The sequence below is a fragment of the Cephus cinctus genome, unplaced genomic scaffold (genome assembly GCF_000341935.2).
Source record: "Cephus cinctus unplaced genomic scaffold, Ccin1 Ccin1_scaffold0670, whole genome shotgun sequence".
Lineage (NCBI taxonomy): Eukaryota > Metazoa > Arthropoda > Insecta > Hymenoptera > Cephidae > Cephus > Cephus cinctus.
Window position 1 is genome coordinate 359,513 of NW_014333297.1, and position 24,857 is coordinate 384,369.

At 38.6% G+C, this 24,857-nt stretch overlaps 6 protein-coding genes across 13 annotated transcripts in view; 2 read left to right on the top strand and 4 right to left on the bottom strand.

Annotated features, from left to right (window-relative positions):
- The first annotated feature begins 868 nt into the window (after window positions 1–868).
- LOC107269559 (protein MCM10 homolog) lies at window positions 869–3,937 on the top strand. Of its 2 annotated transcripts, none has more exons than XM_015743552.2 (3): window positions 869–1,056; window positions 1,206–1,436; window positions 1,528–3,937. In XM_015743552.2, the coding sequence occupies exon 3, from the start codon at window positions 1,552–1,554 to the stop codon at window positions 3,748–3,750; it is 2,199 nt and encodes a 732-aa protein (XP_015599038.1). In that variant the 5' UTR covers window positions 869–1,056; window positions 1,206–1,436; window positions 1,528–1,551; the 3' UTR covers window positions 3,751–3,937. The 2 variants fall into 2 exon arrangements, with proteins under 2 accessions (XP_015599038.1, XP_024942621.1); XM_025086853.1 differs by having other exon boundaries at window positions 901–986.
- Window positions 3,938–4,096: 159 nt separating this feature from the next.
- On the bottom strand, window positions 4,097–10,462 carry LOC107269560 (eukaryotic peptide chain release factor subunit 1). Of its 4 annotated transcripts, XR_001538077.2 has the most exons (11): window positions 10,270–10,462; window positions 9,934–10,131; window positions 9,627–9,802; window positions 9,443–9,570; window positions 9,231–9,381; window positions 8,971–9,161; window positions 8,549–8,899; window positions 8,320–8,467; window positions 7,877–7,989; window positions 6,522–6,538; window positions 5,970–6,106 (listed from the first exon to the last, which is right to left on the bottom strand). XR_001538077.2 is itself a non-coding variant. In XM_015743555.2 (10 exons), the coding sequence occupies exons 2-9, from the start codon at window positions 10,017–10,019 to the stop codon at window positions 7,910–7,912; spliced, it is 1,311 nt and encodes a 436-aa protein (XP_015599041.1). In that variant the 5' UTR covers window positions 10,020–10,131; window positions 10,270–10,462; the 3' UTR covers window positions 5,970–6,106; window positions 7,877–7,909. The 4 variants fall into 4 exon arrangements, 3 of the variants coding, with proteins under 3 accessions (XP_015599040.1, XP_015599041.1, XP_015599042.1); XM_015743555.2 differs by lacking the exon at window positions 6,522–6,538; XM_015743556.2 differs by lacking the exons at window positions 5,970–6,106; window positions 6,522–6,538 and adding an exon at window positions 7,009–7,156.
- Window positions 10,463–10,836: 374 nt separating this feature from the next.
- LOC107269536 (protein SERAC1) lies at window positions 10,837–14,594 on the top strand. Of its 3 annotated transcripts, none has more exons than XM_015743479.2 (15): window positions 10,837–11,234; window positions 11,318–11,445; window positions 11,631–11,831; window positions 11,891–12,018; window positions 12,098–12,208; window positions 12,268–12,403; window positions 12,461–12,604; window positions 12,693–12,950; window positions 13,027–13,222; window positions 13,334–13,498; window positions 13,580–13,707; window positions 13,791–13,943; window positions 14,018–14,164; window positions 14,229–14,311; window positions 14,391–14,594. In XM_015743479.2, the coding sequence occupies exons 1-14, from the start codon at window positions 11,164–11,166 to the stop codon at window positions 14,267–14,269; spliced, it is 2,007 nt and encodes a 668-aa protein (XP_015598965.1). In that variant the 5' UTR covers window positions 10,837–11,163; the 3' UTR covers window positions 14,270–14,311; window positions 14,391–14,594. The 3 variants fall into 3 exon arrangements, with proteins under 3 accessions (XP_015598965.1, XP_015598964.1, XP_015598962.1); XM_015743478.2 differs by having other exon boundaries at window positions 13,030–13,222; window positions 14,245–14,311; XM_015743476.2 differs by having other exon boundaries at window positions 10,838–11,234; window positions 14,245–14,311.
- A 23-nt stretch (window positions 14,595–14,617) lies between these two features.
- Window positions 14,618–19,710, bottom strand: LOC107269535 (the record flags this gene model as incomplete). Its single annotated transcript, XM_015743475.1, is given in 8 exon segments — window positions 14,618–14,824; window positions 14,914–15,117; window positions 15,195–15,322; window positions 15,394–15,587; window positions 15,791–15,861; window positions 15,962–16,277; window positions 16,355–18,443; window positions 19,335–19,710. Coding segments are annotated over 8 exon segments (3,285 nt in total). The 3' UTR covers window positions 14,618–14,647.
- Window positions 19,711–20,385: 675 nt separating this feature from the next.
- The window catches only part of LOC107269533 (transcription elongation regulator 1), a 10,240-nt gene continuing 5,768 nt past the window's right edge, over window positions 20,386–24,857 (bottom strand). The window contains exons 13-18 of one of the 2 annotated variants that reach the window (XM_015743474.2): window positions 21,902–22,348; window positions 21,569–21,775; window positions 21,109–21,375; window positions 20,946–21,023; window positions 20,645–20,868; window positions 20,386–20,564 (exon numbers count right to left, since the gene is read on the bottom strand). In XM_015743474.2, the coding sequence (XP_015598960.1) occupies window positions 20,561–20,564; window positions 20,645–20,868; window positions 20,946–21,023; window positions 21,109–21,375; window positions 21,569–21,775; window positions 21,902–22,348 (1,227 nt within the window). In that variant the 3' untranslated portion in view covers window positions 20,386–20,560. Of the gene's footprint in view, window positions 20,565–20,644; window positions 20,869–20,945; window positions 21,024–21,108; window positions 21,376–21,568; window positions 21,779–21,901; window positions 22,349–24,857 lie in introns of both variants that reach the window. The other variant, XM_015743473.2, reaches the window with a different exon arrangement.
- The window catches only part of LOC107269538, a 3,512-nt gene continuing 2,000 nt past the window's right edge, over window positions 23,346–24,857 (bottom strand). The window contains exon 2 of the mRNA XM_015743483.1: window positions 23,346–23,522. Coding sequence (XP_015598969.1) covers window positions 23,502–23,522 — 21 coding nt within the window. The 3' untranslated portion in view covers window positions 23,346–23,501. The remainder of the gene's footprint in view (window positions 23,523–24,857) is intronic.

Sequence of the window (24,857 nt, forward strand, 5' to 3'; positions counted from 1 at the left end):
CATAAATTTGCTATACTCAGCGGATACCGGAAGTATAGCATAGATCTGACTTATATTTGTGCGAGATTTTGGTGATGCATTCCGAAAGTGTTCCCATGCTGCGCGGTAGTGTCTGACTATATTTCCAGCTATTCTTGTTTCCGAGTGATCAACCGCAGATTTTGCTGTGTACTAAATAATTTTTCCTCGTCCACGCGAGTCTTCTGGATTTTGCCAATTCCGCGTTTATAGCGCGCTGACGAGAGAAGAACACTGTGGACTCTCTATTAAAATACATATTTATACATATTATATTAATACATATAATACATATTATATTAACATTAAAAAAATGGAGGTGCTACACGGATGTCAACTCCAGCACCGCACTTTTATAAAATCTCTTAAAAATGATTCAACAATAGGCTTTTTCAATAGTTCTCGAGAAGTTCTACAGTTCCCGATAGGTTTCAACAATCGTTCTGCTACGCAACATCGGTAAAATATGTATTAAATATGCTTGTGGCATCATACGCTTCAGTGCAGGCAGACATGAGTTGCTTGCTTTTGTCATATTAAACTTACCGAGCTTACACTGTGCGATCGAATTTAGGATTGCAAAGAAAAAAAGTATTTCGGCTATATTCGATGAGCTGCGTCGTTCTAAGTGTTGCTTTGGAAACAACCGGGAAGTAGCGGAGAGCCTCTGCTCGCCAAGCGACACGTTCGTAATCGTGGTCAGCTCGGCTACGACGGGATATGCATTATCGATGGAGACGATGATCTCAAAATTCTACTTCCATACTCACCGTTACGATTCAGCGCCATGTTTTTAGTATTGCTTAAAACTATAACGTTGTGCATCTCTCTACTCATCTCTGATTCAAATAGAAGAGGATGTACTATAGGCAAGAGACATGCAGAAAAGTAAAGAATGACAGCTTTGCAGGATTTTATGTTGTATGAAAGACGGACTCAGAATGAGAAAGTTCGACGGCAATTGCCGTGTACGTTGTAACCAAGTACTTTTGTTTCGTTGGAATATTTGATAACATATGTGTACAGTATTTTAAATAGGTAGAGCATTGTCTGTACCTTGATTATAAGTTTAGAGCTCAGTAAATATGATAACGCTGTGGGGTGTGCTAATAATGTTTAATAAAATAAAATGCGTTTGGTTTTTTTTTATTTTGAAAAATTCCAACGTACAATGGAATTTCTTGCAGGAAAAGCGCCACTTGTGACTTGTATATATATATATATAACTTCCGTGTGGCAGTGGCCCGCTTATTTGGGCGGGAACCAGTTATGTGGGCTGTCAGTCAGCAGATAGATCTGTAAATTTCAAGAATGCTTCTCAGTTGAAATTCATATATCTAATGTGCCACTTAATGAAAGTGCTAATAATTATTTAAGTGCAGTTCGTATGCTGATCTAGTATTTATAACGATAATTTAGTAAGTATTTTAGTATTTTCTACGTAGCGAGCATTTATTACATGACACGTATTGTACTACCAGTGCACTCAAAGATGGATTTGTTTTTCAGCTTTTTTAAGCAAATTAATTAAATATGGATGACGATAGCGACAATGATTTAGGAGATATTCTGGATAATCTTCTAGCTAATGATGAAGAGTCCAAGGATGATATAAATTGTGACAAAGGTGATACCCAAAAGTCCACATTAACTACTGCCAAAAGTTCTTTGAAAGAGCTAGAGTTTTCATTTTTGGATTGTGTTTCTCCATCAAAAGATGAATCAAAGTCTCCTAAAAAGTCTATCGGACTAGTTCATCAGGGTGATACAGACTCCTCTGATGATGAAGGTAAACGGTATTTTGACAAACAAAAATATTCTGAATCTGGCCATAGTGTGAAGTCCTTATTGAAAAATCAAGCTTTTGAAAAAGAAGATAGAGGAGGTCCATTACAAGAATCAAATAAAACTTTTGATTTGAGCAAACGAAAATCTTTCATTGCAAATGCAAAAAGAGAACCATTTGATTTTAATAAAACTGGACCAACTAATACACCTTCTACATCTACAGATGTGTATACTGATCCAATATTTGGGCTCCGAATTGTTAAGCCTTTGGTGTCATCAGCTGAGCTTAAAGAAAGAATGGTAAATAGAACTCCAGTGCCTCTTTCCAAAGTAAAAAACTTTGTGAAAACAGGTAATGTTAATTCGGATTGGGTAATAGCAGGTGTTCTTACAAATAAGTTACCACCAAAAACATCACAAAAAGGCAAACAGTACTGTATCTGGAAACTAAGTGACCTCACTGATGCAATGAACACTATTTCATTATTTTTATTTGGCAATGCATATAAACTCATGTGGAAGACCTCAACAGGATCTGTTATTGGCGTGTTAAATCCTGGCGTATTTGATGATGATAGCAAAACTGATCAAGCTGCGTTGAGCATAGACAACCCACAAAAAATGATGATTCTGGGAAACTCAAAGGATTTGGGCACTTGCAAGTCTATGAAAAAAAATGGTGAACCCTGCACATCTATTGTGAATAAAAATAGATGTGAATATTGCATCTATCATGTTAAAAGAGAGTACAAAAAATGCTCGAAAAGAACGGAATTGCAATCGGATTTTAATAATCGTGGATTCTCTATGGATGCTTTAAAAAAAACAGCTTCACGATCAGGATTGAACTCATTTTCTGAGAAAAATATGACTTTGGTGCCTGCAAAGAGGAATCAAAAATTACATGATAAAGATTGCGCCAGATTAGCTCTGCTGAAGAGTGATGTCAGTTTGTCAGAAAAGAAAGTCCATGTCATGGATAACGAACAGGAGAATAAGAAGAAATCTTATATGGTAGAAAGGACCACCAATCAAGCTAAGAAGGACTTGGATCGTTTAAGTAAGCTTAGAGCATGGGGCAGTACACAAACACCTATGTTGGAAAAAGCAAATGGATTCGGAACACCGGAAACTAAATTGATCAATGATAAAGTAAAAAACAAGAGCAATGAAAACATTGGATTATCTAAGCTCTCTGCTTTGTCAATTCCAAAATTGGGAAACGGCATCTCTGGTGGCGTCATCGACTTCTCAGAGCCTATTGCAAAGAAGCACATGGACTTGGCAAAAATGAATGCTCTAAAATGGGTCAGAGAGAAAGGCTCATTTAAAAAGTCCAACCCCAACAAGGTACGCATGACTAAGGATGAGAAAATAGAGAAGGTTACAAAGAGAAGAAGAGAGGATGAAGAGGATGAAGAGAAACAAGATATACGCAAGGTGAAAAAATCAAACGTATTGTCTGATAAATTTCAAGAAATGATTAAAGCTACCTCGGCACACACAGATCTGATAGAAAAATCAAGGGATGAAGAGCAGGAAAAGTACTTTAACAAATTAGAGGTGAAAGAGAAGATGGAGGAGAAGATGATGTCGACCTATCAGGTCGATTGCAAAGCTGTGAAGTGCCTTATTTGTAAATACACTGCGTTTTCAAGTTCAGATATGTGCAAGGAGCAAAGACATCCATTAAGAGTGATCGACGCTGTCAAAAGATTTTTCAAATGTTCCGATTGCGGAAACAGGACTGTTAGTTTGGATAGAATTCCTTCGAGAAGTTGTCAAAAATGCAGTAGTTCCAATTGGATGCGAGCAGCCATGATGGATAATAAGAGAATTCAAATACCCGGAACTAGTTTGTCTATCCGTGGTGGCGAAGAAAAGTTCCTAGGTTCCGCAATGAAAGACGCTAATTTAGATCTCTTGGTGCCGGAAGTAAATTGACGTCATTGTTAATTTTGCATAGAAAACCTTAATATTCCTAATTCTTTAAGAAATACTTTAAATATCCAGAATGTTTTAATACGACTAAAAGAAAATGACAATAAATTATAAAGACATGCGACACATGTACCGTGTATTACATATGTACAAAATATTATCCAATCTAGTAAAATCTTTTAGAATGAAAGCTTTTCGAATCTCGTTTCTCCTCTAACTTTACATTCAAAGTTCTTGTTTTATTATAGTTCAATCTGTCTGTCAAATATGAAAAACAAATTGACGAGTCGAACATTTTGTTGCATAAAACGTAAGAAGGAATACATATGACAAAAAAAAACTGATAGAGTTCGCTTGTGAATCAGACGAGATCATATATTGTCGCTCGATATACGTCGACATTGTAAACTTTCGGTTCACCGGTGGTCTTTTTTAAAATGATAACTAGAGCTGCCAAGCTTGTAAAATAAATAAACTATCAAAACTATCGACGAGGGCTCTTAATTACATGTATAGTGAGTGTAGAAAAACAGAACTGCGTCAGGAATAGGTATGCACCAGATGCATGAAAATGTTCAGTCCATTAAAGCCAACCCAACTTCTCGTTTTCAACCACTGCAACTCAATTGAACACAACCAATGGAGTTGAAGTGACACGCACAACTCTAATCAATAACTTATCATATCCATACGAACAACATATAGATATGACAACTCGAAATAAGCATATACAATATATCCGTATATGTAGATTGAAATTGAATATGATCTAAGAAGAACTTTGCAAGATCTTTCTTTCGTGCGTCTTCGATTTTTGCCATTTATACATGTAACGCACAGGACTTAGGTGTGCTTAGTTTAAAGAAATCAATTTATTAGAGTTCATCCATGATTTAATTGTTTTTAATACGAACAGAAGAGAACGCAAGCAGCCATTCCGCGCATTGGAGGCTGCATAACCCGTTGCTGTCTTAAATTACACCCAAAAAATGAAAAAAGAAAGAAAAAAATGATACCAGAATCATCCAAGGGAAGCCACGACCCACCGGAGTTTAACTGATCAACGAGCGTCACCAAACAGCTTCTAATACAAAAGCTCGTGCGATACCGTATGATTAATACTGTCGCGCGTAACCAGATGGTTTCAAGGGTTTACTCAGGACTTATTTTCTTTCTATTTGACCGACATGAGCGATAAATTATATTGAAACACTGACGTGCATACTGTGTCCATATTGAACGGTATAAGATTTCATGCCGTACCGCGTGATTAATAAAAACGGCAACAGCAATAGAATCCGAAATCATTCCACGTGACGACGGTCATATTAATCTAGTACCTGTTAGACATATTCGCCCCGCGGTAAACCAGAATTTACTGGCACTCAAAACAGTGATTTCAAAAGGAATATAAAAATTCACGCGGTGCCGCACGTCTTTAGAAACAACGTGTTTCCGTTACACGGTGACCTCGCAGCAATCGTTTAATTATAAATATATATATCTATATATTTATGTATTCTCTGAGAAAGCCAGGAATGGGAATCTCATGAGAGCTTATACAGCGAACGCTCGAAGTTTACAGAATAATCCAGACGCATGGTACACGTTCTGTTTCCTTTTTTTTTTAACACCTAATAGGCAGGTATCAAGCTGGCTTAATTAAGGGTTGCAGTCCTCGAGGGAAGCGCGTCTTCTTCTCTTTCCCTCCTAGTTGGACTTATTGTAATTCGCCATTATCTCATTTAGGATTAATCTCGATTGCACAGGGCCACATATTTTTAAGGCAGAGAGAAACCGAACAGGAGTACCAACCGCAGATGGTTCCTATAAATCCTCGAAATGTGATTGGATGACTTGAAGACTGCATGATGATACTTGCTCCATTATATTATTGTTCTCCCTCACCAATACGCGATTTTGTGAATTTTTATTTCATCTCCGTGCTGAGACGATCGTTCATTCGCACGTTCTTCTCCGACTCGCTTTTGATTCCTACCGGCATCTTTCTTTGAATAACGAAAATTTATCCTTTCTCTTCTCTACCGCTTTCTAATCACACTGAAATACTAGCGCTCAGGAGAAACAGTAAATTTCATATTGTTCATTGCACACCCAATGCGCGTTTATCTTTGCGTTTTTCTTGAATTTTCATGTTGTTCTTTTGTCGTTATATCGCCTTGTCTTTCTTTCTTCCTTGTCTGCTTCCTCTCTTCCTGTGTGTCGTAGTCTCCTGAAGCTAAAATGAACCGAGTACCCGCCTTCGCTTTACTTCTTTAATAATCTTCCAGATCGAAATTGTCGAACTCAATGTCTTCCAGCTGCATGCTCTGAAAGTCCACTTTGTACCGCAGAATACCTAGAAGAAGAGATGACATTTCTTTTATTAATGACGGATCTGTACTTTATCATTAATTACGAAATTTCTTGCACGATCTCGTTAGTAATGTTCGATCGTGTCTTCTAATACAGCTTCAGTACTTCTTTATTAAAAATACTATAGGCATGCTCGTATCTTTTGGATAGTGATTAATATGAATAACATATCGAGAGCAAATCGATGATGCCGAAGGCTTTGGTAAAAGAATGACAATGTCGATGAATCGAAGGACTAAATGAAAATGGGTCTTGGGAATATGTCTTCAACACAATCACTTATCAAGTGGTTACAATCAAGAAACATTCTTTAGTTATTCGATGGTGCAGCTTTTGCATTAATGTCTGCTTCGATATTTCAGAACATGGGTACCTTTAATAATAAGCAATTACTGTACCTGTCCCAATGTGCGAGCTAATGGGAACAAAATGTTAATTAGTACTTTCAATCAATATCCTTTCAAAATCTGCTAACTCTAACAAGTGCCTAGTAACTAATAAGTAGAGCCTGGAGAGAAGTATATCACCATTTGACAAGCCAACTGGGGCACTGATTGGCAAATAATTTCTCTGCTTCCAATAAATCATCTCACCAATCAGGGCAGTCCAGGCAAATATTTCTGTAAGCTTTGGCCAAAGTCAAAACTTGCAACAACCTCCCACCCAACACTACCAATGAGCTTACGTACAATTATTTTTTTCCTCGAAAGTCCAAACATATTATATCCTGTCTTTCGTACATGCTAACACAAAGCTGATAGCGTAACTTGATCAAGACTTATCACAAAAATGTCTACATCGCAAATCATATCCACATAATCATTTTGTCTTCTGTCCATTGGGAGTGGAATTGCCAAACGAAAATAATAATAAAATTTTCACAAATTCTAATAACTGTATACTCTACTTTAGGCTGAGTTCAAATCTACAACTGGATGTTTCATACAGGGTGTTGAATACAGATTGTGTGGTTTGAAAGTGGTTGCAAATGTTCAGCGAGACAACTAAAAACACGATTAACAAACTATAAAAGCTTACCATGCCAAACGTGGGCCGTACGAACAGAAAGAGAGCAAGCATGAATCGAAGGAAAACTTATTTGAAATATTTTGCTGGTGAGATGACTTTTATATGAAATGATTACACAATTTTCATTTCTATGGCTCAAACCGTAGAGAGTCAATTAATTTTCACGTAGTCAATGAAATTGCGAGTTTTTCAAGACACTTCCTAATGATTCTTTTACTCCATTCTGAATCTACTTTCCCCACTACAACACAAAAGAAAATTACGACGAATAACAATATGTGTTCCTGTTAATTGCTTTTTAATAATAATAATCAAACTAATTTCACACGAGTTAGAAGTATCACAGCATGATACTTAAAAAATGCGTGATTTCTTCATGATAAGGAAAAATAAAGAAAGAATGAGAAGATATGAAATGCTATAAGAATTTCGTGAGAGCTAAAACTTTAAATGCGAGACAAATTAAATTATGAAAGTTATTAGACGTTTCATCTGATGAGTTAATTATATGTCCGTGTAAAGTCGTTCAAATCCTAAAGAGCAAGAGAATGACAAATGTATAGTCGATAGATAGAGCGAAAAGAAATGGGTAAGAAATAGTGGAGAAACAATAAAAAAATATATATATAAATAAGATAACCAGTACTGAAAGTAATTCGAAACGATGCATACTACGTTACACGAAGATATGATACGAGTGCACTCAAGACAGATAAAGGACTACCTGGTCGACTTTTTGAGTATTTGACGGATGAAATTAGTAATCATCGAGGTCAACGTCATCAAGAGGCTCGTCGGCCTGCAGTGACTGGAAATCGACTTTGTAGCGGAGGATTCCTACGTAGGAAAATATACTCCACGATTAATAACGATGTCGAGCGAGAGGCGATACGTTACGATTCTCATATTCTTTTCATGATTCTTTTCTTTTTTTCCCTTTTTCTATTTCGTCGAATGACCCTTTTTCATCCGGCTAGTAAAACATCAATTTAGTACGAATTACAAGCGGTAGTACAGACATTATCTATCCTTTTTTTTTTGTTTTACTGTCAATTTATCCTTAAGTATAGGATCTTATAGCAGCCTGTGGGCACCCTCGTATTCTTACAGTCAGTATTTTAATACGTAAGAGAATTATTTTTAAAAAATGATAAATTATTAACTCACCTCCAATACCACCAAAACCTCTGACGAACTGTGAACCTTCTTGAGACTTATCAGTGATGATCTCTAGGGTCGCACCGAAGCTCTTATAGTTGTTCGCAAGCCACTCGAGAAGGGGTTGACATTCGACTAATTCCAATTCCACGCCACTCTGGAGATAGGGGTAAAAATTGTTCGTATGACTTTAATTCTGAAAAATTGGTCGAGTTGATGTTCAAGTAAAAAAACGTACCTCTTTGTCCGTGAAGTGGGTCTTGTCCTTTTCTTGTTCCGGCGTGAGGTGCAGTACTTTCTCTTCAGCGTTCGTGTGGTTCTTTAATACGTATCGTTGAATGTCCAGGTTCTCCCAACATATGAGCGTCTCGACGCTTCCTAGTTCTAGCGCTCTAAGAGTGTCCTCGACACCAAAACAATACTTCCCCGTGTCCTGGGAGATCTCATCAAAGTAGCGACCAATGAGTTTCTTCTCCTGGATGAACTTTACGTTCTGCAAGGACTCCGCGGCCAGTTCAATCGCCTGATTGAAGCCATTCTCACCGCCGTACGACACGTCCACTAGCTTAATGACTTTACCTTGCAATCTCTATTGAATGAAACGATGAAAATGTTAAAATTCAGATGCAAAATTATTCACTCTTTTGAAAATATACGTACGGGATCAAACATGTCGGACTGACTAAGTTCTGTCTTGAAGTCTGCACTACCGGCAAGGATCAGACCCGCGATATTAGGCTTGTCGTTAGTGATGTAGAGTTGAGTAGCCACTTCGGCGACCTTACGAACGTAATTGTGTCGCTTTTCCATTCTTAATCGGGCGAATCGAAGTGCGGACTGTCCACCTCTCCCTGAAAAAATATGTGTGATAATTTATTCAATTATCAGGATTTGTTTTTGCGTATTCTGTTGAAACATACCGTGCTTTTTGGGAAGATCTACAGTGAACTTGTGTAATACTTCACGAGTGTTTCCTTGAAGCGTTCCAAAAAGCGCTCCGTTACCGTCCATTACGATAAATCCAAATTTATTATCGTCAGCAAGTAATGCTGTGAGAGCTTCAGTATGAAACTGTAACAATAATCCAGAATCTTAAAAAATGACTCCGTATGTTATGTTATGTTAAGCTTACCTTATTATCACACAAGTATAGGGACGTGTTAATTGGTTTAAAGGGTTCAAAATCGATGTTCACTTTCTTTTCTTTTCCTTCCTCCGTTACGATCGTACCGCAATATATCACGAGGCCATTTGGTGGTACTGGAAAATCAAACTGTTATAGACATTGTTTCAAACACCGTTCATGCATAACTTACCTTTAGTATAAAGCTTCAGTCTGTGCTGTACAGAAGTAATAGCTCCAAGGACTGACAGTCTATTTACACGAGACTTGATATTAGAAGCAGTACCAAATTCATCAGCAAGCATTTTGCTGACTCTTGATATCTGATCCTTAGGTGGAATGATCAATGATATCATGCTAGTACCATTCCTGAAATTGAATTATCCAAAATAAGACATCGAAGCATCGATATTCCTATAACCTTTGTCATACATCTGCCATATGTCTTAAGATATTATAAAGTTCCTAAAGTATAAGGAGGTACAGTGAAAGCTGCTTACCCTCGTGCCATTTCAAGGCTCTTAATGAGCTTCTTGATCTTCCAAATCTCGACATTGCGATCAGCAGAAGTCTCTTCGTTGGACATATCGGAAGGTTCAGTATTGGAATAAACTATAATAAGCAAAGTAGTGTCTAGGCTTCTTGTAGAGGATTTCACCAGAATCCTAATATGTAAACCAGTATAGGAAATTATTTGCCTGTAAGTAAGAAGGAATAGATTTATCGACGAATCTGGTTAAATCCAGTTCATACCGGATTATGTCAGGCAGAACATGGAAATGCGGACACGGGCGTTACTTTCCACCTAAGAAACACTAAACCACGTTGATTCTTACCTTCCTTCACCGAGCCAATTATAATTTACTATTGGTTGATTATGGGAGGACAGTCACTAGACAGTGGATACCACGCGATTTTATGCCTTGGAATGCACACGTCGGCCATGCGAGTGGCGCAACGAAACGTCAGTACTCTTGGCCGGACGTACTGCACGCTACAGAATGTAGAGCGAAAAGACTGGAAAAGACTGCAGACGTTGTACAAGAGTTGCTCCTCGAAAACACCGCATTAAAACCGTATGGGCTGGTTTGCATAGGCATTGGGCCCGATCGCGTCGACAGTGCCTCCAAGTTTCGGGCCCTACTCATTTTGGTCATTTTAAGGCTTTCGTGACAGTCAATTCATTTAAATACTTTACTTAAATTATAATCCAACTATAATAAGAGTAATTACTTGTAAATTAATACATATATTTTGATAACTCATTCATTATATTCAATCTTGAAATCCTACTAGCTATCTCAGTAGTAACGCCTTCTGTTGGTTAGTCCCAAAACTCGAAAGTACGCTTATATGGAAACGACAGTGAAAGATTTGGAATTTCTGTTGGTACTATAGATAAATTTAACGGTGAATGGCGATACCGTTTCTTTGCTTCTATTTCCTCTTATTTTATTCCTTAAGCAAAATGCTTTCGGTAACCTTTATTCAAAATTGTTGAAATTTGTTGACTGTAGAGTGATTGGAACATTTGAGGATTCAGCCATATTTTTAATACATTAAATGATGAGCAAAAAGTCATCAAATCTCACCGAGTCGGATACATTAAGACATAAAATTCTTATTTCCAAATGGTAATGGCAATGTCGACCAGTTCTTCGAATGAAGATGAAAGCTTCGCACGTTCAGTTTGATAGTTGAAGGAATTGTTCGTAATTTGGAAAAGTACAATGAAGCTCCAGATTTATAAGAAATATATATACTACTTAAAATCGACAGGGACTTGTGTGGTTGTTGTGGGGTAGGAAGAAGCATTTTTCTTAAATTTTCATCTTGAGTTTTTGAAGTTCACACCTCGGAAATGCTGCCATGTATGCTTTACAGGGGATGCTGGTTCCTGTATCAACTTCGTCAGACTTCACAAATTTTACGATCATCCGTAACGACCAATGTTTTGGATTTGGAGCAATCTCAAGCTCAATATATTTATATTGATGATCCGCGGTTCAAAGGTTACCATTGTTACTCAGGGATTTTCATTAATTTTTTATTTTATTATTGATAGAATAAACTAGAAGATGTTAAGATTCCTGTTAGGCGCAGATGTGTCTTTAAGGAAGGAGTACTTTGATGGATTGATTTCAAATCAAAAATGCTTAATTAGCTATGTAATATAGAAAGTATTGAAATTTTGCAGATGTTCTTATGTTCCGAAATAAGGAAGATTTACGTGCTTCCATTGCGGAGAAGCCTCGTACTCTCACTTATATTATCACTAAATGGTGGAAATCTCTCAACCGTAATCTAGCATACAAATTACTTGATTTAGCACAAAATGGTTGTGCTAGCGACAGAGAAAAAGCAGTATATTCACTTAGTCGTCTAAAGCACTTGAAAGGTAATTTGAATAATAAGGACGGATGCAATGGAATGGATCATGTCATAACAATATTTCAGATTGGCACTATTGGCATATGGCTCAAATGCTTGATGCTAAAACTGCAGTTGCTCTTGCACGAATGCCAAATGTAGATTTGAGATTTTTTCTTAGACCACCGTATTACCACATGAAGCACAAACTATATGTATGTTATAAATCATTGACTATCATATGAAATAAGCTGAATTCATTGATACAGACTTTGACCATCATTTAAATTGCAGGATGTAATTGAGAATTTGCATTACTTACTGCTCGACTTGGACAGTCTTTGCCAAAGTTGTCATCCGTGCCTAACTCAATTTTTAAACAAGAAATTCCATGATACTCATCGCGTGAGTAAGCTCCAGAAATCCTTAAAATGAAAAAGAAAATAAGCTTGTATACTCCACAGGATGGACTGATATTTGATCATGATTTAACAAGTGTCGGACTTGCTGTGCCACCAGCCATAATTTGGGATCAAGATTTGTTATATAGTTGCGTTCAAGCGATCCATCATCATTCATCTTTAGATCAGCATAGTAAAGGTGACATCATTGAAAAATTGATAAATTAAATACTAAGCCATCAACTTCACTCTGCAGACATCGTCGATGCTGGTGGTTTGCCTATATTGATGAATGTCCAAAAACTTGTTGGCGACAACATAAATATTTGCATATTGCTTGCGAAAATAATTTCCAACATATCATTACACGAAGAATACCTGAATGACCTTTTTCGATCAGGTACAAAAAACTTTTTATCGTCATTAATCTAGGGGGGGAACCAGTTGTCTCAGATTCCAATACAATTATTGTTTCATTCATCGTACAGGATGGATCGGAATTTTGGCAAAATGGTTGCAAAACCCAGATTTGCGGCTGTCAGCAACGGCAGCTCGTGCACTTGCAAATTTGGATATACAAGATGCATCAAACGAGAAATATGCGCGTCGAATTTATGTGCTTCATCCTTTACACAGAAATCAATCTGCACGAAAGTTAGACGTTGTCTTCGTTCACGGCTTATTAGGCGGAGTTTTTGTTACTTGGAGACAACGCGATCCTGACACATCCACACTAGGATTTGTGAGTAAGTTTCCCAAAAGCAAAGATTGTCTGTAAAGACTAAAAAAAACAAGAATTAGTATATTTCAATCCTCTCGCAGCAGATGCTCATTCACCCTGCGGCACGGATGCTTTCACATCCATGCTTGCTGAGACTCCTCAGGAATTCTTAAAGGATCTTGCGCACGATCTTCGAATGCGAGAATGGAAGAAAATCGGTGAAGATTTTGAAGTAATACTGGACGACTGTCCAGAGAATACAAATTGCAGGGCCTGCGGTCCCTTCACTTGCCGAGGGTAAATCAAATTCATTTAATAGATGTAGATTTAATAGATGATAGAATTCATTTAATATGTATGATAGCTCAAACTGACGCTCTGGCACCACAATTTTATTTTAACGTTTAGGGATAATGTCTGTATGGAACAAGCGGAACGTGATCGAATAGCCAGAACTGAGTGTTGGCCGCGAGACTGGCTTCCTAGGGATGTACCATCCTTACGCGTAATAGGAATAAATTATGACACTAATTTATCTATGTGGACTCCGCTTTGTCCAATCGAAGGCCTAAAGTGAGTTGATACTTCATAGTTTTCCACCAATTTATGCCGAAATCGCGTAATATCAAAATTAAAGAAAAAGATTATGTCTAGGACTACCATTGACGAACGAAGTGAAGAATTTGTAAGGAAACTTCTAATGGCGGGTGTTGGGAAAAAGCCGATAGTGTGGATTTGTCATTCGATGGGTGGTTTGCTCGTTAAAAAAATGCTGGTTGAAGGTCAGCATCCATTTTTATCCCAATTCAATCGCCTTATTCGTACGTAGAAGATAATGTTTTCTATCTCTTTTTTCCATATATAGAATGGAAACAAGGTGACAAACATAATCTGTGCCAAAATACTCGTAGTATCGTATTCTATAGTACTCCGCATCGCGGTTCCCATGTTGCCGCGTTAACGCAAACTACGCAAATGTTAGTTTGGCCATCGGTCGAAGTGCAAGAATTGCGCGAAGGTAATTTAAAAGATGCAGTAAGGAGGAGAAACTAATGAAATATAAAATCGATCTGGGGTATTTCGGTATTTCAGAGTCCCCAAAACTGCTGCAATTGCACGACGAGTTTATCCGTATGTTGAAAAACTACACTATGGATATTGTGAGTTTCAGCGAAACGAAATCGACGCTTGTCACTGCTTTGAAATTTCCTTTTCAATTTGTCAATCCTAATTCTGCAGGTAAGATTTACTTGATTGGTCGATCAGTGGTTTTGATATAAATTCGAACAATTGTTTAAAATAGTGCAGCAATATTTCAGATCCTGGAGTGGGAGAATTTTTTGAAATTCCACAGGACCACCTTTCAATATGTAAACCAGCAAACCGGTAAATTACTAATCTATGACAGATTATCATTTTCCATGAAGTAATGGTCATCTTAAAGAATTATTTGTTTTTTTGACAGACAATCCTTCCTCTATCAAAAAGTCCTGAGTATCGTTAAGCGTCATGTAAATGCTGAAAATAATAGTTCAAAAAAAGTGTAATGAAGCCACAAGAAGCTATTTTGAATTAATATAACCATTGAATGTAACATCTGTACATAATTTTCTAAACTCTGTAAATATTTAAAAACGATAAATAAATATGAAATCACGTTCCACGTTAACTGAGGGCGATTGAAAAGAAGGATTTCAAAGGTAGTAGCTTTATTGGTCCAATTTAAAAATTCGTGTCATAATCAGGATGATGCCGAGATAAATTTGTGGTGCTGTCGTAGCCAGCAAATTTGCTGCTACTGCTCTGCGACGGATTGTAATAATATCCATTCCATTCGGATCGCCAGCTGTCGTAGACATTGTATCTTTTGTCATCGTGAATGGGTCCGTCCATCAAAATCTATAGTGATTAAATGCATAATGAACGTTTATATTACACAGACCAGAGAAAATACCAATTCACACCGAACAATAATTCAATAAGCTTACTTTGTTAGAAGTCGACTCGTATGATTTCTCATTCCAACTGCTGTCCACGTCGTTCCAAATAGTTGTTGTTTCTGATTTAGAATAATCGCTTGATCGCTGAATAGGTGCGTTGTGGTTGCCGTGAATCATATTTTTAGCAACACTATCCTCATACACGGTGGATATGGTCGGTTTGAGTTTAGTGACATTTTGTCGATTTATTAGCTAATAAAAAAATATTTATTAGGCAAGAATAGAGTTTGATTATTTGTTATGAGTAAAATTTGTTGTTGTTCACTTACAACAGAGACACCGAAGACTATGATGAACAATAATCCTCCAACACCAATGACAATTACTGCTATTGCCCATTGGGGTATCAGAGTGTCATTATTCTCTGTGTACAGAGGAGCATTGACTTTTGGCAGAACTAGAGAAAATATCAATTATTTAATCCATGAATCGATTGTATAAAATTTTCGTAACCAATGCAATTCCTACCAATGAAATCCGTGAATTTTGGATCGATGGCAAAAGAGCCAAGTTTCAATTGTGTTTTTACTCTTTCGTCATCGGCCTGATTGATGTTGTCAGTCGTCAAGGAATCGTGGAAGATCCTTTTTAATTCTTGCGTATTGATTTTCTCATGAAGATCAGCCAGTTCCACGAAATAATCCACCAGAATGCTTCCTTGGCTGTGATGAAAAGAAAAAATAAAAGGGTCAACTATTCTTTAGACAAGCTTACGGTACTTTGCTAAATTCGCTTGGTAACTTAATGACGTAGAGGAAAAAAATCTGATGAAGGATATTCATCCGCAAATCGAACGGTACATTACATGGCCGATTGGACACGTTCTGATTGAACGGTTCAAATGCTCGTAAGCCGATAGACCCACCTGAAAGAGTCGATTCTGATTTTCCTGTACCATTTCCGCAATAGATCAGACTTCGAGAAGACGATGTTCATCTAGAATAAAATTGCGTAGAACAAATAACCATTTTTTTAATACTCTTCTTTAACTCTGTTGTGTACTCTCATTGTTGCTAAATAAATTAACGAAAATTACTTCTCTTTCGACATGATCAGCAAGTTCCTGCCACTCGTGCGTGTTCCTATCAAGCAGCTCTGGCACCCAAGTCGTGTTCCCGACTATACGAATAGTTCCAGCAAGTTCGCATTCTTCCTCGCAAGTTCCAGGAGTAGTGGGTCTAGGAGTGGTCGTCGTCGTTGTGGTAGTGGAGGTTGTAGGTGCCGCACTAGGTGCCAAACTGCTGGAAGCGCCAATGGTACCAACGGTGGCCGTTTTAGCTACTTCCAAAAGTTTCTCAATAGATATTGGAGTTGTTGAAGAAGATGGCCACCCGGTAAATTCAGTGGTTGCTCTAGAAGAATATTAGAATTTTTAACAACTCAAGTCTGCCACTTGGCTTTCCACAATTTAAAATGAACTGTAGATCACCTGGTTGGCCATCCTTTTTGGATCTTGGGGGTGAATGCCCCGGGTGCTTCTCCTCTGACCGGATGTGGTGTAGTGATCCTCTGTATCGGTTTTCTTCCGCCAGGTCTACTTGGAAATACGATTTTGAGACCACCAGCTTTGGTCGTAGATACTACTGGAGATTCTGTGGCTATAGGAGGCGAAGAGTTACTCTTAGCTTGATTATTATTTCCAAACTTTTCCTTATAACCAGGAGGTAGCAGGGCAGATATATCAGAATCCGATTTTGCAAAGAGATCCTGGATCGATTTTCCTGGACTCTTTTCTGTTGGAGAATTGTTAGGTTTTTCAGTGATCTTTGAATCATTCACTTTTTTCTCGTAACCAGGAGGAAGCAAAGCAGAGATATCAACCTTGGATTTGGCCAAAATATCACTCAGTAAACTTTTCTCAGTGACAGATGAATCTTCCTTCTTCAATTTGTAACCAGGTGGCAGAAGAGCAGACAGATCTGGCGTGGCTGGTGGTCTGTTAGCATTCTCTTTCTTTGTTTTTGCCAAAATATCACTAAGAATATTTTTCTCTGTTGTTGACTCAGTATTTCTCAACCTATAACCAGGTGGTAGGAAAGCACTTACATCCTGCACCGAAGAAGAGCGATTGCTGCTAATATTTTTCTGAGACTTTGACAAGATCTCAGCCAGCAGATTCTTCTCAGTGGTGGCAGTGTCTTCTTTTTTCAATTTATAACCAGGTGGAAGAAGACCAGTCAAATCCTGAACAACAGTGCTCTTTGGTTTAGCCGAAGGTCTAGGATTATTCTTTCCTTGATTGTTCAATGTAGAATTGAATGAAGAACCCTTGACAGCACTTCTGCCAATGGCGGACAAAGCCCTGTTAGTAGGAAAATCAGGTGGGAGTAAACCATCTAAACTGTCGACAGTTTTCTCTGGAACTCTGCTCCTCGGCGTAGTGGTCTTTCTATTAGAATTATAGCGAAAGGGAACGAATTTACTGATAACCGGTGTCCTTCCGGTTGTGGTGTATCTCCTTCTAGACTGATCCCGCTCATTCAGAACATCCAGCTGCAGCGTATTTCCGGCAGTTCTGAAACCACCAGTCAAAAATCCACTGGAGAGCTCAGACTGAACTCTATCCAATTTATCTATGATGCTTTCGGTCGATTCTACCGAACCGGAAGTCTTCTTAGAGCCACTTCCAGGAGCAACCTGTTCGACCTGCTCAACAACCGGGAAGGGAAGGAACCTAGCGCCGGAAATGCTGCGACTGGTCTGTACGGAAGCGACAATTCTTGAATTCTCTGTGGTGTCGATCAAGGCGGAAGTAGAAAAACGCATACCATCTGCATCCTCATTTTCAGTTTCTGGGCTAGACGAGATCTTGAAGTTCGTCGGTGGTGCCAGAATCTGTTGGGTCGTCATAGGCAGTGCCGTCACAGGCACAGAAATGGTCCCATTGACAACACTCTTCGTCGTCACCACCGACACGACGGCCTCGCCAATCAGGAATGACTTGTCCAGATTCAATGAGTCCTGAGGATCCCGTGGTACCTCAGCGACGACGTAGTGCCTGTCGCTTCCCTGCATCGAGGATGCTTTCTCCGGGAGCGTAGGTTCAGTGATCGTCTCTTTGATTTCTATAGTTGTTTCTGAATTTTCATTGCTCTCATACTCGCCGTTGTCCACAGTGGCGTAATGGGGATGAGTATTGTTGTCATAGTCCTCATAATAGTAATATGAATCATATTGATTAGTCGCTGTATAGTCCTGAGGCTCCTGAGAAGAATTCCCATCGGATTCTACAGCATCTGTCGACAATTTTTTTTCTGTTGGTTTCGTCGCCTTTTCCGGTTGCGAATTCTCAAATTCTTCAGCCTCATCTACGTGGGGTTCAAGCTCATACTCGTCGCTGTAAATTTCTTCATCTTCCTGAGATGCCTTCTCGCCCATAACGTTATTTTCATTTTCGCCCGGAGAACCTGATGCATCTTTCAGGGGTTGTTCGTCGACGTTTTCAATGGATTCTTGTTTGTCATACACCGAATTGGCTGGCAACAAACTCGAGAGTTTCTTCCATGATTCCCGAGCATCTGCAATATAAAATAAAAAATATATGAGAGGACTAAATTCTTATGTTTTGCCAATGAAATGATAAACTCATAGAAAATTGTGCCATTCGTTATTCAACTGTCTCACTACAATCTCAAAGTCTAACTGTATATGGCTATGTGGAGAAACTCTGCGTGCTGCGCTTAACTAACGAACTTCCAAAATAGACCTAAGTATCGTTCTGGTTGTTGGATTATATAAAACTGACATGGCTTAATTGCGTGTGACAAGAAAAAAAAATTTAATGACGAAAGAAGAAATACTTGATTAAGTTGTCAGAGTATTTTAATAAATATTTACGAGACTAGAACGTGTCTCTTGATACTATTCGCCTATTCGCCGAGAGACCTCGATACCTGGTATCCATTTAAGACACCGCAGGAGTATAACGGGTGACTGTGATAAACCGCAAAGCTACAGGATGATTCATATTAAGTAATAGTATCGATCTGTTGCACGATACACAGCAGCACCCGAATGTCTTTCGAAGCGTGAAATTCCTGAGAAAATTTCTCATAAAATATTCATAACCAAAATCGATGAATGATTGGATCGAGCCAGTAATAAATGGAACAATATTTAAAATAAGATAAAAATGATAAGTACATAACAATGACTTTGAACAGGTACGAAACGTATGATAGTTGTAAATAAGGTGTTGAAAAGTATAGCGCTACAGTGCATACCGATCTCCCACACATGACTATACTGTAGAATTCTTTAGATGGCGTCGAGAAAGAAACGGTTTACAGTAACGTAAGAATCCAACGCTAATACCAAGAACATAGCTAGTTGGATCCATTACCGAAAAACGACAGGTTATACGGCTAATGATTTTCTGAAGATCCAATTAAAATAATAACTGTGCTTACCTTGCTGCTGGGAGTTTACGAGAAGGGAGTATAGTATCGCGAGGCAAAGAAGGACCTTGCGACACGTCGTACCCGGATACAACTTGGCACTGTACCGCCTCTTCATTTTGTCACACGCGCGACGTCCAAGAAGGATCCGTGAATTCTCTCATTGGGGTGCAACGATTCCGAATTGTCGGTAAAAATAAAACTGATAGATAAAAGGTGCATCCTCAGATTGGTCAGACTGCACAGACCGCCGACATATTTCGTCGGGATTCGAGGTAGAAAGCAAAATCGAACTTTCACTCGGGCTCGGGCACGTCGAGGCCGTCCAGCTCTCCGGGCAGCCACAAGACTGAAGGTGGGGATCAGAAAATGTAAAAAGAAATGTATTGTCGTATGTCATAATCCCTTCTCTTCTTGATATCTCTCTCTCTCTCTCTTTTTTCCCTTCGCTCCTTCTTCCTCTTACGCATATGTTATTCCTCTTGCGTTCTCCAGTGATTATGGTGGTGGGACCGTTTCTATTGTTTTGACATACCGTACGGTTTTCTGGTAGCAGAATGAAGTTGACTGCATTTTTTAAGAATGCAAATGGACATGGGTATCCTTCGGGAAAGGACAAGTTATCTTATTGTTCTTCAGTGGAGAATGCCACTGATGTAATTTTTTGCCAAAATCTTGTGGTCTTGCGTAAATATTTTTGCAAGTAGTAAATTCGCAACTACGCGTTCTGCCTTTCCTTGCTTACTGTAGTATAACGACTTTTTGCACATTTTTCTAGAGTAGAATTGTCCGGCTCTTGTATTTCCAGTCTTTCACGCGAAGGTTCTTCTTCTCGTTCCAAACCGGAGAACCTTGGGATCGGTATAGTATTTTATAAAAAAAAAAAAATAAAAACGAATATTGAAAGTGCATTAACCTTTCACCGTTTTTTGTTTCTTCTCGTCTCGCCAGCAAGAATAAAATGTTTCCCAAGTGCATCCAGTTGGAGGATTTTTTTTAGGGAAGATAGGACCTCGGGATTCTTCCCCCAATACGAAGAAATCTGAAGAAAGCGAGATACATGAAAGACTACCGAATTCCATTCAAATAAATGAAGAGGAAATGGGCGTTAGATTTTATTGAATCCTAGAAGTACAGTGTAGTAATAGTCTAGGTTGTAAATCGATTCATTCCAACTACAGCTATAACTTTTCATTACGTGGACGCGTTATGTATAATCCATCGACGAAGACCTTTTATTAACTGAAACAAGGAGAAATAAAAATTAATGATGGGTCATTAAGTAAAAAAAAAAAAAAATGAAAATGAAACATTTAGCTTACTTTGTTGTTGGCCTGCGCGATGGTTCTGATGCTGTTGGGGGTGGTGGGGGGCCTCTGCGAGCCAATTCCTCCAAGTAACCCATCAACAGACGCGTCCTTTCCACGGCTGCAGCTTCCAAAACGAGAAATCGTCTGTCTTTTCGTAGAATTTCTTCGATCTCTACCAAGCAGCTGTTACTCTCTTGAACTTTTTTGTATGTCTTGTCCGTAATCAACTTCGTCTCCTGACGAATAAAAATTGCGTTATCCATCCATCTGTATTTATCACGCGAAAAAGATTATTGTACGAGTAAAGTCAAACCTGCAGTAACTCTCGAAAATCAGCTTTGGCAGCAACCAATTTGTCCTTTATGTATTCCTTGAACTCCTTTTCGCATTTCTACAATATCAAAATTATGATGAAATTGCAATGCAAATTCTGAGATTAATAGTATGTTTTAAATTATTCGAATTATTTCGCTCACTCGGTCACTCGACGAGAACTTGATATATCTCGGATCGTCCTTCAATAATTTCTTGATGTCCCGCCAGGACGCCGTAAGTTCCGTCGAGGCGCCGACCTCGTCCAGAAGTTCACGAAACTTGTCACGTTTTTTACGGCCAAGTTGTTCAATGTGCTCGTTGAAGAGTCGCTCTTTCTCCTCACGATCTAAACTCTCAGCCAATTCCCACCTGTGATCTTTTCTTAATTGTCTTTTGGCTTCCCGCCAGGCGAGATCTCCATTTCGAACCTGTGCAATAGCAAAGACAAAATAATCATGAATTTTCAAAAAATACGAATCACTAACAATCATCGAGTTTAACATTTTTCCAGCAGCCATCCATACTACACGTACATTTTTTCAATGCACCGACTAATCTTCCTCATCGAACAAAGCCCGCAAGATAAATTAAAGAAATTTATATAATTCCTAAGAAACACACCAGATCTGCAAGAAGGGCACTAAAGTGCTGAACGGCCTCCGTGTGCCGATGATGCTGCCGTTCCTTGTCGCGATCTCGGAGATGAGTCGCCAGTGTTCTCTGGACCTCTCGTTCTCTCTCTCGAAGGCTAGCCTCGGCTCTCCTCTCTCGTTCTCTCTTTTGCTTCTCACGATCCTCCTCAGAATCGGATCGCTCCTCGCCCTCGTCCTTCTGGCAAAACAGGAGCAAGAAGAAGGTAGTAAGCAACGCATTGAAATCAACGTACTATTTTACAATAAGACGTGGTGTAAAAAAAAAAAAAAAAAATTGAGACCAGCAGCAAGTCCAACTTACGTCATTGTCTTTCTTAGCAGATTTCTCCTCGTTCTCCTCGATCTCACCAGTCTCTTTGTCAGAAGTCAGGTCCTTCTTGTCTTTCCCATTTTCTTCGGCAACAACTTCGCTCTTTCTTTGTTTCTTATCCTTACCACTGTTTTCCTTGTCGCTCTTATCCTTGGAGGATTTGTCCTTGCACTTCTCTTCCTTGCGATCCCTGTCCTTCTTGTCGGACTTGTGATGATCCTTGTCGCGATGACGATGATCCTTGTCGCGTTCCTTCTCCTTCTTGCGTTCCTCCTTCAGGATCCTCACGTAATCCCTAAACCAATCCTCGCGAGCGCTGGCCGATTCGACGAGCCTGTAACGCCAATCGGACTCTAGTTTCTTCTTGCAGTCGCCCCAATGTGAATGCCTGTCGATGTCCTTATGCTCCCTCAACATGGCTATGAAATCCTTTTTCACCTGAAATGGAGGAACGCGTTAGATCATCCACACGTACGGCTAGTCGACGCGTATTTATTTTATAAATTCTTAAGTACTACTGAAACATCATCGATATTAGATAATGGCGCGCTGCTTTTTAGCTTTTTTTTCTTTCTTTCTTTAATCACTGTGCACCCTCTCCCTCTCTCTCCTTTTATTAGTATTAGTTCGATATCTGGCATGCAGGCTACAATTTGGCGACTCGACGATTCCACGTGTCTCAAGAGAGAATCACGAGGCGCCGTATTGTACGTCTCTCTTTGTCTTTGCACTTCGGTTCTTTTCTTTCTTTCATTTATTCCTTCAAGCCAGCTTCTTGAAGAACCAAGACCAATTCTCATGATGACTTCACGCGATTAATCCGTGCGTTGCATGAAAATTTTGCGGATAAACAAGAGCTGGATTTTCTTTTTTCTTTTTTTCTTTAATCCAAGAGACAAGAAACTGGCTTGGCTTTACGGGCTGAAATAAAAATCATTATCTTGATTTACATGCTGGAAATTCAATGTCACTGCAAATCCGAGCCGTCGTTAATGATAATCACACGTAATCTCGGTAGGCTAGAATGAAATCGACGCCGTCGTATCTTTAATAATGTTAACGACGACTCGGCATACACAAAAAATAAAGGTGATTCCCTAGCACGTGCTGTCCTCGCTGAAAAGTCAAATTTCATTAATTCTCCTTCTCCTTCTTTTTTTTTTTTGTATTTTTTTTCTCTCTTTTCTACATCGGTGCCAGTGGTCAAAATTATATCCTCGAAGATTCCATCGACTCACGTCCGAACTACGCAACGTGATTATCTTATTTTTCACTTTAATGGAATGAAAGATGGGACGTTAAAATCTGCAATGGCGAACTTGCGTTGGCCGCTTCGTCGGCTGGCTGCTCCTCGAGAATTAAAAAACGATCCACTTGTTAGAAGGATCTACCTTGGAAAGGATCCCGGTACGTAATTTGCGGACGTCTCGTCTGTACTCTCGTTATACTTTTCGATCTCCTTTTTGTCGTGTAAAGAAGAGGAGGAAGAAGAAGAATATCTTGTGAAAGGCCGTTTTCTTTTTTTGTTTTTACTCTCGTACGAGACAAAGGAAGGGACGCTGGGCACATTTGGGTGTTCAAATTTGCCATTTCACTTGTCGGATTCCTGAGCCTATAAAAAAAATAAATTAAGCTGAGACATCGGCACCGTATCTTTTTACGTTTCTTTTTTATTTTTATTTTTATTTTTATTTTTTTTCTTAAATTCCATTTCATCCCATGAAAGACGCGCAAGGTTGATTTTCTTGTCTTTCGTTACACAACAAAAAAATAAGGTGCAGATTTCTCCACGTAACGTTTATCCTCTCTAAGTGGGCTCGCTGTTATGTAACTTTATTTTATTATTCAAAAAAACTCCCTATGCTCTACGCGTTATGTCTTTTTGTACATATATATACAGGGCTATCCAATTAAAAAGCAACAATCAAATTTGACAGCTGTCACGCTGATCGCTTTGCTCGATCGACACTTTGAAACTTTATGCAATGAAAAAGTAAGAAAGAGTTTTATATCATGTTTATAGCTGAGTCAACAATTCCATTGATTAATCGGAGAACGGTCGGTTTCGTGATTTTTACAATTTCTTATATCAGCTGTGAGTGCGAGAGAGACGGACTCATCTGCATTTACACGAACAGGGATAGCCATATAAAAATATTGATTTAAATTAGACATTATTGATCTATGATATAACTTGCCAGAGAACTTCAAGGAAATATGTTCTCTTCGATTGGTCGATTAAATGAATAATTTGTCAATTGAAATGACAAAATTTGTCTTACTTCGTCACTGCACGATTCCAGCTGCTAATTGACCAAAGCAAACGCATGACTGCTGGCAAATTTCACTGCCACGCCTTTCAGCCGAATAATCGTGTACATATATTTGTAATAATAATTATTCAAGAATTCAAATGGCCGTTCGTGTCGAACTTTTGAGGATTGAGACGCAAGACTCGTAGAAAGCACTAAAGGGGAAAATAAGGTAGAGAATGAGAGAGAAAACGAGAAAAGAATATCAGGAAAAGAAAAAATAGTTCGACCAGAGACTTTACAGTGAAACGGGAGTAAACATAGACGAAGATGCTCTCGTTAACAAAAATTAAAAAAAAAAAAAAAAAGTATAACAAGTACCGCGTTTCGCGAGTGTCTCAAACTATCCAGGACAAATTTCAAAATCGAATACGACTTTTGCCATTCGAATCGCTTCGACTCGCATAAAGGATTCAATCGTACGAAAGAAAGTTTCTCGGAGTAAAAACAATAACAAAAATTATCTCGAAATTGTCAATGAAACTTAACGATAATCGAATTACGAAATATCAAAGTAATAGAAAACATGAATTCCGAGACCGATAAAAGCATGAGCTTACGCTGATAAAAATATCCACAAGTTTTATCTAAAGCTGCAAAATGAAGTAAAGTAATATGGTGATCACAAGGGGTTG